Genomic DNA, 11,899 nt, shown 5'->3' with positions numbered 1-11,899 from the left:
GCGCTTGCCAGGCAGGCGCTTTTGCCGCTGAGCTAAATCCCCAGCCCCTATGTTTAACTTTTAAGAAACTGCCAAACTGATTTCTTGCATCTGACACCCAAGAGACAGGCAGTAAAGGTAACTACAGACAAATTGGACTTCATGAAAATTTTAAAAAAACTTTATGTATCAAAAGATGATGTCAATAGGCTATAAAAATAACTCACAGAATAAGAGAAAATATTCATGAATCATATATAATAAGAAATTAATATCTAAAATAGAGAACTCCAAAACTCAATCCTGGATAATCCAGTTTAAAAACTCAAATAACCCAATTATGCAAAGGACTTAAATAGACATTTCTCCAAAGAAGATGTACACTTGGCCAGTAAGCACAGTGACGATTAGGAAAATACAAATCAAAACTATGAGCTGTCACTCATACTCATTAGAATGGCTGCCATGAAAAACAAAACAGAGCAGAGCTAAGTGTTGGTGAGGATGTGGAGAAATTAGACCCCTTGTGCACTGTGTGGGACTATAAAGTGATATAGCCTCTATGGAGAACAGTATGGTGGTTTCAAAACATTAAAAATAGAATTGCCATATGATCCAGCAATTCTACCTCTGGGTATGTATCCAAAGGAGTTGTTAGGACAGTTTTAAGGAGCTATGTATACATTCATGTTCATAGCATTATTCACAGTAGCCAAAAGGGAGAAGCAACCAAAGTGTCCATTGACAGGGCAGTGGATAAGCAAAATGACCTTCCACACATGGAATATTACTCGTCTCTGGTCAAATCCTACAGTGTGAATGAACCCTGGGAACATTGTGCTAGGTGAAGTAAGCCATTACCAAAAGACACATAGTAATTGGGTCCACAAAGGTGAGACATTTAGAGCGGGCCAAAGCACTGACACAGAAAGTAGAACGGTGACTGCCGGGGCTGGTGGAGAGGGAAACAGGGTTATTGTTTAACGGATAAAACAGTTCCAGTTTTACAAGAGAAAAAGAGTTATGAAGATGAATGGTGGTGGTAACTGCACACGGTAAATAATTTAATAACACTGAACTGTACACTTGAAAACAGAGAGAGAAAGAAACCACCAAATTGTTCTCCAAAGTGGCTGTGCCATTTTATGTTCCCACCAGCAACGTACACGGGTTTACCACTTCTCCGCATCCTTGTACCATTCGTAGTCTGTCTTTTTCATTCCAGTGGAGCAGTGTGAAATGGTATGTTGTTGTGGCTTAAATTTTCATTTCCCTAATTACTCATGATGTTGAGCATTTTTAATGTGTTTATCAGCTATTTGCATGTCATCTTGGGTGACATATGTCCATTTAAATCTCTTGCCTATTTAAAAATTGAGTCATTTGTCTTTTTATTATTGAGTTATGAGTTCTTCATAAATGCTTGCAAATACTTTCTACTAACCTGTAGCTTGCCTTTATTTTCCTAATATCTTTTGATGTTCAAAAATAAATAAATGGATTGCTTGATTGATTGTAGTACTGGGGATTGAACTCAGGGAGCATTGAGCTACATTCCCCATCCCTTTTTATTTTTTTAATATTGAGACAAGGTTTCAATAAACTGCCCAAGCTGGGATTGAGCTTGTTGTCTTCCTGCCTCAGCCTCCTGAGTAGCTGGGGTTACAGGCATACACTATCCCAGTTGGCTCACAAATCCTACATTTTGATGGAGTCTATTAAATTTACGGTTTGTGTATTTGGTGTTGTGTCAAAGAAATCTTTACATAGCCCATATCACCAATACTTTTATCACATATTTTTCCTTAATTTTGTTTTTGTTTTAGTTCTTACTATTATGTCTCTGGTCCATTTTGACTTTTTGTGTAAAGGTCTAAAGTCATCTTTTGCATATGGATATTCAGTTATTCAAAATAACAGTGTTTATTGGAAAGACCATCATTTCTCTCAATGAATTAATTACCTTAGCACTTTTGTCCAAAACTGAGTGATCATAAATGAAAGGTTTGTTTCTGGACTCTCAGTTCTGTTCTATTGATCTATGTATCTCTTTATGCCTATACTCACTGTCTGGGTAAGGATTGCTTTATTGTAAGTTTATTCTTCCAAATGTGTTCTCTTTTAAAATTGGTTTTGGGGCCGAGGATATAGCTCAGCAGCACAGCACCTGCCCAGCAAGTGCAAGGTCCTGAGTTCAATTCCCGGTACCCAAAGAACTAAATACATAAAATTGTTTTGGCTGTCTTTTTTTGTTGTTGTTGAGCATTTTGTATTTCCATATAGATTGCAGGATAAATTTGTCAAGCACAGCAAAAAAAAAAAAAAAAAAAAAACAGCTGAAATTTTTTTGTGTGTATGTTTTTATATCTTTAAATGAAGATAGTATACTATAGATGCATTTTGATTTTTTCATTTAAGGGTTCATTCTAGAAATCACTGCAAATCAATTAAGAGATTTTCCTCTTCCTTTTTAAAAAAATAGTTGCCTATTACTCTGAGCAGATATACCATAATCATTAAGCTGTTGTATTGTTTATTGACAGGTTGTTTTCAGTATTTCACAATTACAGATATTGCTGAAGCACTTAACCTTGTATATACTGATTTTCTTGCTTTGGGCTGGATTCTGATAAATGGGATGCTTGACTAAAAGATAAATGCATACGTCTCCCCAAGAAATTGCACCTGTTTGGTTTGTTTCTGTTTTGTTCCTCAGACATTGATGAATGTGGAAATGAACTCAATGGAGGCTGTGTCCATGACTGTTTGAATATCCCAGGCAATTATCGCTGTACTTGTTTTGATGGCTTCATGTTGGCTCATGATGGTCATAATTGTCTTGGTAAGAAAAGCATTTGGAAATGATAATTCTCCTGTACCCACTTGCTAACATCCCCTCCCTTTTCTTTCCTTTGGTGAAAACTTACTTATTAAGACAAAAGGATATGAGAGGCCTGTGCTTTTTGACCCCCAAGAAGTCAGACTTCCTGCTAGAAAATCAGGTAAAGTGTTTTAGTTTTTATATGGTCATTCATAACATAAATTCTTCATCAGCCCAAGGAGATAGGTGGATGTTGTCATTACAATTTATTGATTTTCTGACATTAATCTGTCACCTTTAATATCTTTGGTCTCGGGTTAAAAGGATCTTGACCTGTAACTATTTCATTAATCCTATAAATATCTTTTTTTCTGAAATTAGGTGAAAACTCCTTATCCTTTAGGATATGTGCTTGGGTCACTGCCAGATAGATACACCCCCATCCCTTTTCTAGAAAGACAGAAGATCAAACAGAAAGTTTCCATGAATATCCTCCTAGTATTCCATAAAACAGAAACATCTGTTAGAGTTTCCGTTCTTGAATTAGAGAGTGCAAGGAGTGTTGTTTTCACTGGTTCTTTATGTCAGGGATAAAATAGAACTTAGAAATTAGCGAGCTATTGAATGGGATTGAGTGTTAGACAGTTCTCGAGCAAGGCAGCACACCTGGCAGGTAGGTATTTGTGGTTTGCTTTTTAAGGCGAGTGTTATTGGTTTACAGGAAGACATTGTGGGAGACACATGGCAGCAGAGTCCTTCATGGTGATGACCTTCATGTAGTTGACCTGCTGGTGTCTACCTGGCTGACTGAGGAGCAGCTTGTTCGAGGCTCTGACTCTGTGGGAACAGCTATTCAGGTGCCCTTTATGGTATGGTAGAAATAACCAGTTGATCAAGTAAAGATGCTTTGAGAGCAGCGTGAAGAGGCCCTGGAAGAATCCATGCCGAACTTGTGTTTTCAGTGTTGGGGCTCTGGAGTGGTTGAGGGAAGGAGTCCCATTTGGAACTCAACCTAGATGTGACCTTTAGCCCACCTCAGGCTCACCTGGAGTTCTGTCCTGAGGTAGACAGTCCTTTCCTGTCTGTGCCTTGTGGGAGAGCTCGGGCTTGGGTCCACAGGGCCTGTGGCCTTGCAAGACACAGGCCCTGTCAGGAAACGTTGGTCGAAGGCTAGGGAAACGGTAACCCTTCGGTAGACTTTTCAGGTAATGAACATACCACAAAAAGGCATCTTTGAGAGCAGTCCTGAGGATAGGGATGAACTGAGATAAATTTAAAACTCAGGAAAGGGAAATCCCTTTCAGTGTGTAATTTGTTAAGAATCACTGAGTATGGGTTTTTGTTTGTTTGTTTTGTTTTCCATTTTCAGAGGGAAATTTCCCTTTGATTTGCCAACAGTGGCATTTTGGGGCTTCCTATCCGATTGTAGACCTGGTCATTACTGTTGTGCTCTGATCCACAGCCTGAGGAAGTGTGAGCTTCCTAAGAGCAACAAGCTGAACCATCCAAGGTTTCAGGACCCGGGCCAGGGCTGGGCGGGGTGGTTCTGAGTACAGACCTGCTCAGAAACCCTGATGCCTGGAGTCTTGCCTTGCCTGAGCCCATAACACAAATATTTCAGCTGAGTATCTTCACCTTTCCTCCTCAGGGTCTTTCTGTGTACTCGATCACTGCATCTGCTTGCAGAGACACCCTGAGCATCCACTGAGCATGTCTGCAGAGCTAAGGATTCTTTAAAAGTCTCTTTGAAAGAGTAAAACCAGCACACAGAGACTTTTCTGCTATTCACACTGGGAAGGGCAGACATACTTTGTGGTAGCACAGAAGCCCAGAGCCTAAGTTCTTCAGGAGTGGCAGGTTCTTGTGTTCTCTGGGATGACCCCCTCTCTCGTGTCAGCCTCCTGACCATACATTAATCTCTGGAGGAGGCATCCCAGCATCTGGGTGCTAGCATAAGTTGAGAACCCTGTCTGGTACTCTGGGGAAACTCATCAGCCTGGTGATATGTATTTGTGTGTATGAATACACACATTGTTGTATTTATCTGATTGCAGTATTTATCTGGCACCCAGCTTAACAATACATCTCTGATTGCTGTGGAGAGAAGGTGTAGTGAGTTAAAAGCGGCAGCCCCAGAGCAGCGTGGCATTACTCATAACTGACCCAGCATGCAGCACTCACCGTGCGTCCCTACCGTGGACATCTAGGCCAGGTGCACCCTGCACAGCTCATCCTCTGGAATGTGCTTCCTTTGGCCTTTGGCATAGACGAGGGCAAGTTTGTTAGGCTTTAGGGAATGGCTCTGGTCCCATCAGTTTAGTCAGGCATCTGCCCGGTAGTGTGGGAGGACAGATGCCTGTAAGATCTGAGGCTTGAAACCAGATAACAGATATTTAAATGTGAATTTTCTGATTACAGATGTGCCCAGGAGCTAGTGATAGGCACATGAGAAGTTTGACTTGAGAAAATAAATTGCTTTTTAAATCAGTGTTCTCTAGAGCCTTTGTGGTGTCTGAGGCTCTTCTGGATGTTTCCTGTTCTCTGGCTCCAGTGACGCTGCACTCTCCTGCTGTTTGTCCACGCACTGAACAGTGCATGAGTGCCTGCCGTGTTGCAGGGCTATGCTAATTCAAACAGAAAGCTCTGTCCTCACGGAGTCTGCAATCTAGTGAAGATGGACAGGCAAAGGGTTTTGAGGATGTGGATAGGTCAGTGTCTCAGTACCGCAGAGCACAGAATGTCACAGCCTTGGGGAAGGGAGGTCCCCATGGGGTGGCAGGAGCAGGTCAGAGAAGCCTTCTTTCCCCCCGGCCTTTTCCATGGTACCTTCTCTGGGACTTCTGGGACTCCTGCTCTCTCCTCTACTTGCTCCAGTGCTGCCCAGGATGCTGCATCTCTCTGCCCCCGGTCCACACCCCTTTCCTGCTTTCCCGCACTCCCTCCTTTGGTTCCCTCTTCTGCAGCCGTCTATTTATGCCACATCCGCAGGTAAATGGCTTTCAAGGCTGAGCTGATGCTACCTCTGCCCCTCAGGTTTTCCCCGCCTCCCAGCCCTGTATCTCATGTCAGGCAGCTTCCTCTCTGCCTTGGGGGAAGAGGCAACTGCGGCTCCATCCCCGTGTCTGCACCACTGCCAGTCTCCCCCATGTTTCTTTTCTACACAGCCTCAGTGCCAACTTTTCATCGTCTGAGGAGCACGGGAATGTTGATACCAGCCTCATGGGCACCTTGCCCATCCAGTCTTTGCTGTACCTGTCGTCCCAGCAAACACCACCCTCCCCGGCTCTGTCCCCTGCAAGGGCAGCGGGGCCATGGCCATCTCAGCTGCTCATGTGCAGCTGGATTCCCTGGATGCCTGTTCCTCCTCCTCCCAGTGCCCTGTACCCTCTGTTGCCTCCCTAATTTCCCCAAAGTCCGGGTCTCCCTGTGTCTCCCCGGCTCCAGTGTAAACAGCTGCATCCTGAGTGAAGCAGGAGCTTCTTTGCCTGGAATTCAGGGTCCTGCGTGTGACCTCAGTCTATCTCCCGCTGCATCTCCTGTGACTCCCTCCATGTCCCCTGTGCTCCAGCCAAATCAAATGACTCACTGCGGTCTGAGTTCTTCGTGCTTCCCAGCCGCTGTGCGCCAGCGCCGGCTCGCGCTCCCTCCCCCGCCTGCTGTCTCTTCTCTCAGGACTTAGAACTGAAGCGATCCTAAGGGCCCATCTTTTATCAGCTTTTCCACAAAACCCATGCTGATGCCACACAACCAGATGTGACCTCCCTTCCCTCTGTGCCACTTTCCCCTTGTCTCAGAATCATTGGTGTATCGGTCTCCTTCCCTGCCCTGAAGCGCTTGCTTCTGGAGGGCAGGAATGTTATCTTGCCATCTAGCACCGGGCCTTGGAAAGCAAAGGTGTTCAGTGCAAGCTGACTGAGCTGGGGATCTCATGTTTGTGCCAGGGGCCTGGCCACGTGAAGGCTGGGTTAATCATCTGCTTTGATTCTGAGAGCTTCTGTGGTGCAGGATAGAAGAGGGCCCTCATGTCTGCTTGCCAGGCTGGGCGGGGCATTTGAAACAGTTGTAGAGGCAAGGCTAATCCCTCTCCCCCTCCAGATGTGGACGAGTGCCTGGAGAACAATGGCGGCTGCCAGCACACCTGTGTCAACGCCATGGGGAGCTACGAGTGCCGCTGCAAGGAGGGCTTTTTCCTGAGTGACAATCAGCACACGTGCATCCACCGCTCCGAAGGTACGCTACCTCTGCCCTGCTAGGGGGCAGCAGGCAGAGCCACACCTGAGAGTCCCCCCACACCCAGTGACTTTACAGGAGAAGTGAAGCATACAGAAAATCTGGAGGTGTGAGGAGGAGCCTGAACGGTGCTGCCGGGAACCGTGGGCGAGTTATTTACCTTCCCTTTCCTCACCTGGCAAAATCGGTGCCCGTCTGGGGGAGCTCTGAGGTCCTCGCACGCTTTCATATTCTTTGATTCTAATCTTTAAATAGAGCACGCTGCAAACAGGACTAGATGTCTCTGGAGAAATAGGATGGATGATCTGCCAAGTTTTTCAAAAAGGTGCCGAAAAACCACAGCACCAGTGTGAGCCTGCCCCTTGCTCTGGTGGGTGGGGAGGGGGCTGGATCCTTTCTACGGAAACTGGCCATAAATTGCCCTGCTTCCAGCCCCAAGCTAGTTCCGGTCCTGTCCCGTGTTTTGCGTTTTGGAACTCTGAGCCTCAGGGCTCCGAGGGGCAGAACTCCCTCCCTGGGTACTGTCTGCCCTGTGGATTCTTTCATCCATTCGCATTCCCCATTCCTCTCTCCACAGATTTGCAGAGCTGGCTGCTGTCATGGCCTCCTCCTCATGCTCTCTGCTTGGAGTTACCACCTTTTTTGTTCCTGCTACTTTGGTGGAGTCTCGGGAGGAAGGGGCATTAAGGACATGTGGCCAATCAGTTATTTTTAACCAAATATCATCCTTTTAATCCTTCTTAAACCAAAAACCACATAATGGTGGCTGTACTCCTTGTGGTTGCGTCTGCCTGTGATTAGGGCAAGTGCCCTAAATATTAGACTATTAACTCCTTTTACCATGTGCTGCTCATTTATTCCCATATCTTAAGAGTGAGGTCATTTTAAGTTCTACTTGATCACAAGTTTGTAGATTCATTGTTCCAGTGACTTTTCAAGGGTTTCTCCATGGAAGATGATTTTGTCTCATTTTCTAAGGATAAAGATGCATACCTTCTGAATCACTCAGATACCCCTTTGTGTACTAAAAACAACTGTCAGAGACACCACCGGGGGCCAGTGGTTTGATGGCTAAGATCACCCCAAGGCTGCTCATCTCCAGCATTTGGGGCCAGGCAGGCACACACACTGCCTTTAATCACAAAGCTTTTTTTTTTTTAAGCTCATGCTAGATGTGGCCCTTGGGTGCCATTTGGGTTTCATTTTCCTGCCAGGTTCTCTGGACTCTTTGGTGTGCACTGAAGTCCAAAGAAGACCTACTGGAGGTAGAAACGCATGAAGTCACAGAGCAGAGTGATCTGTCTCAGATCTTTCCCCTTGTGTGGTTTCCCCTTGTGGTTGCTCAAAGCCGCTTCACGACAACTCAGTCTGGCTTTCTCTTCCCATGGCTGGGTATGGAGGTAGGGACCTGTAGGTAAAGCCATTGCTTGCGTGCACACAGCATAGATTCCACCCCGTCACAGGCAACTTGTGGGGATTCCAGTCATCTGTTGCTTCCAGAGCCCTGGCTCAGCCCTCTCCTCGTAGGCTGATTAGAGACGCAGGCTCCTCACGACCGAGGTAACTACAAATGCAGTTCCTTTCTGCAAGCTGTGTTGTCTAAATTCTTCAACAATTCAGACATTCTTGGATCCCCTGAAGAGTATTTAAAATGAACGTATTTGTCTGGAACTAAAACCCAAACCCAAGAATTTGAGTTGTGGTCTGGAAACGCTCTCTGATTTTCTGTTGCGTTTCAACCTCCTTGCTTGGCAGATTCATGTCCGCCTGCGCCAGCAGATTGTGGCGATTTGGAACCGTGATCCCTTCCATCCTAGGCCTTTAGTTCTTCAAATAGAGCAACCTATAAACAGTGTTCCTCTAGGACTCCGCCGAGGTGCATATTAAGCTCTCAGAAACTGTATTAAAGTAGACTTTAAAATCCACAGTAGATACTCTAAAAACAGTGAAAAGGAAGCTACACCACAGGTTAGAATTTTCTAGCACTGCTGTTGTTTTTAATAACTCTTTACTAAGTGTTCTTCAATCCAGAGCTCTATAGTAGCAGGTTCTGAGGGAAAGCTCACGCTATTGATGTTTTTTAATCCTTAGCGACCCCCGAGCTCTGATAGAAGACTGTGTGTTTTCACCCATGTAATGGGGGTAGGCTGGAGAGAAACATGTGGCGCCCAGCCTGCCTTTGTTCCTATTCATGGGTGCTCAGGCTCTCCAAATGAGCATTTCTCTTTTGTTTTATCTGCGCTGAGAATATTTAGCTGGTGTGTGCTGCTGGAGCAGGGTAATGGGGAAGGTGTCAGGGTGGTGAGGAAGGCACTAGAGCCCCAGCAGAGCCTCTTTTCCCACTTTATGTAATGTTTTTTGGCCCCATTCTCAAGGCATATTTAATTTTCGGCTTCTGGAGATATCCTTCGGTAGCGCCCTGAGCCTGGGCAGTGTTAGCACCCAGCATTTCTGGTGCCTCTGAGCCGTTCCCCTCCTGGTGAAGGACACTCTGAGACGTGACTGTCAAGTGGGTCCCGGGAGACCTGCGGCCCTTGTTGGTCTCCCAGTTTGGACCAGGTCTGTCTGCCTCCACAGTGGCCTTGTTTTGAGTCAGGTATTCTGAAAGGCTTCAGTCACCAGAATTTCCAGAGTTGTCTAAGCCTCTATTACCTCCTGTTAACTTTAGGCCTAGCCTGATAGGTTAGGGTATCAGGGGACACCTTCTCTGTCTGGATGACATCTAGCACATGGCTGTTCTTTTTTTTTGGTACTGAGGGGTGCACCCAGGGCCTCCACACTGAGCTACATCCTCAGCTATTTTTTTTTTTTTATTTTTTATTTTGCAACTGGATCCCACTAAGTCACTAAATTGCCCAGGCTGGGCTTGAACTTGTGATCCTCCTGCCTCAGTTTCCCAGAGTACCAGGATTACAGGTGTGTACCACCACACTTGGCTCCAGCCCATATTTCCCTGAAAATAAGACCTAACTGTAAAATTAGCCCTATTTGGTTGTTACCAAGGTGATGGCCAGTTTCATACAGAAGATTATACTTCACTATCCTCTTGCTTGGTCGTTATTCTGTAATGCCAGCTAAGACAGGGATAGACTGATTAGAGCTGGCATTTTTGATCTCTAGTTTTCAAGGGTGATTATTTTCCTGTTAGGTCTTATTTTCAGGGAAACACAGTATTTCTTTTGCACATCAACTATTCTGAGGCAGTAAAGGTCACTTCGCAACCATCTTAAGGGTCATGTGAGCAGAATGAAAAAGACAGTGAAGATGAAATGACCTGTTCGGGGAGGGTTCTGTCCAGGTATTCTTGTCACCTTTTCTTGGGTATTATTATGTTTACCCTGAGTGTTCCTGGCATGGTTATTTCAAATGCTTCACTGACCCAAAGATAAACAAAGTACTTGGCAGGCCTTCTCAGGAGGATAGGCTGCTGTCTCTACAGGCCCTCTCCCCTCTCAGTACCAGGGAGCAAATGACATCTTTGTCAGCTACCAGCCAGAGCAGAGAGAGAGCTCCACATGGCACCAGCATGAAGCTTTCTGGGTGGGGGAAGGATCCCAGCATTGTATAGCAGATTGGACATGGAATTGCCCCATTCTGCGTGCAAAACGGCTCCAGGCTGTCAGAGGAAAAGCAGCTGGTTTTTGGAGAGACTCAAGATAACAGGGGATGATGTCTTAGCTTCTCCACTGCCTCTTGGAATAGGGACAGCAGCTGTTTGTGTTGAAACCACTGTTCTGTGATACGCAGGTGGGCGGCTATGTGTGAGAGTGGAGACCCAAGACTTCACTGGAGCCTAAGGGGATAAGGTTTTAGGACTAGTGTTGGATCCTTAAAAAATTAAATGAAAACTTCTTGTAGTTGTGTTTAAAATAGTGCTACTTTCAGAGTTAGAAAGTGTCTTGTTCCTGGAGAGTCAACGAGAACGAGCCCGACTCTCAGGGATGTTTTCGCGTTGGCTTGCACAAGTGCCAATCAACAACATATGATGGTTCCTTGGGAATACAGAACTGACTTCGCAGGTGTCCTAAGGATGTGCCTGCCTGTGACATGCGAGCCCTGGAGTACCGGCAGGTAGCAAGGCCCCAAGGAATTGCTTTGGAGATGAGGCAGAAGACTTGTAACCCACACTGGAGTTTACCTTGCTGTTGCCCCATTCTGCATGCAAAACCATCAGGATCATAACCACCTGTCACCTTCTCACCATTAGTACAAGCTTGGGCCTAAAGAAATGTACAGTACATCTGGCAAATTATACAGCAGCTAAGGGAACCAAATGTATGCAGTTTCTCTCTTCATTTTCCTTGTTGTATGATGCTGTCTGTTGAAAACAAAGGGAGGGGACAAGGACCAACAGAGGCCAGTCACATAAGGGAGGTCCCCAGCAGACGATGCCAAAGTACAGTAGTTACCCTCCCCTGCAAGGTGTGGCTCTCGTTGGGGTCGAGAGGAGGGCTGACAGTTTTTGAAAAAGATCTCTAAGGCTATGTGAAAAGGTTTGCATTCTTGATCAGTGAATAAATAAAAATACAACAGTGATAAAAGTCTGATGGGAGGCGGAGGCACAAAGATCACAAGTTCTAGGCCACATCTGGAAACTAGTTCCTGGGGTCAGCAGGCTCTGATCCACACCAAGCAGAGAGCTGAAGATTTCTGGGGGAGGGGCTACCGCCTCTTTAAGAGTGAGCAGACATCGTGCCTCTTGGGAGGTACAAGAAATTAACAGAGGTTAATTGGCCCAGTTTGATTGTAATGCATTATTTATTTATTATTTTCCTCAGTACTGGGGAATTGAGCCCAGGGCTTCATACATGCTTGGCAAGTATTGTACCAGTGAGCTGCATCCCCAGCTCATATTTTTTTATTTATTTA

The 11,899-nt window shown here is 45.5% G+C and overlaps 1 protein-coding gene across 1 annotated transcript in view; it reads left to right on the top strand.

Annotated features, from left to right (window-relative positions):
• Scube2 (signal peptide, CUB domain, EGF-like 2) overlaps positions 1–11,899 on the top strand; it is a gene marked incomplete at its 5' end in the record, with an annotated part of 67,205 nt that overhangs the window by 6,083 nt on the left and 49,223 nt on the right. The window contains 2 exon segments of the mRNA XM_013511992.1: positions 2,696–2,821; positions 6,896–7,030. Of these exon segments, the coding sequence (XP_013367446.1) occupies positions 2,696–2,821; positions 6,896–7,030 (261 nt within the window).

Source organism: Chinchilla lanigera, unplaced genomic scaffold, assembly GCF_000276665.1.
Source record: "Chinchilla lanigera isolate Chin_1 unplaced genomic scaffold, ChiLan1.0 scaffold00013, whole genome shotgun sequence".
Taxonomy (NCBI): Eukaryota; Metazoa; Chordata; class Mammalia; order Rodentia; family Chinchillidae; genus Chinchilla; species Chinchilla lanigera.
Note: the sequence above shows the minus strand (reverse complement) of the source record. Positions and strands in the feature narration are given on the sequence as shown.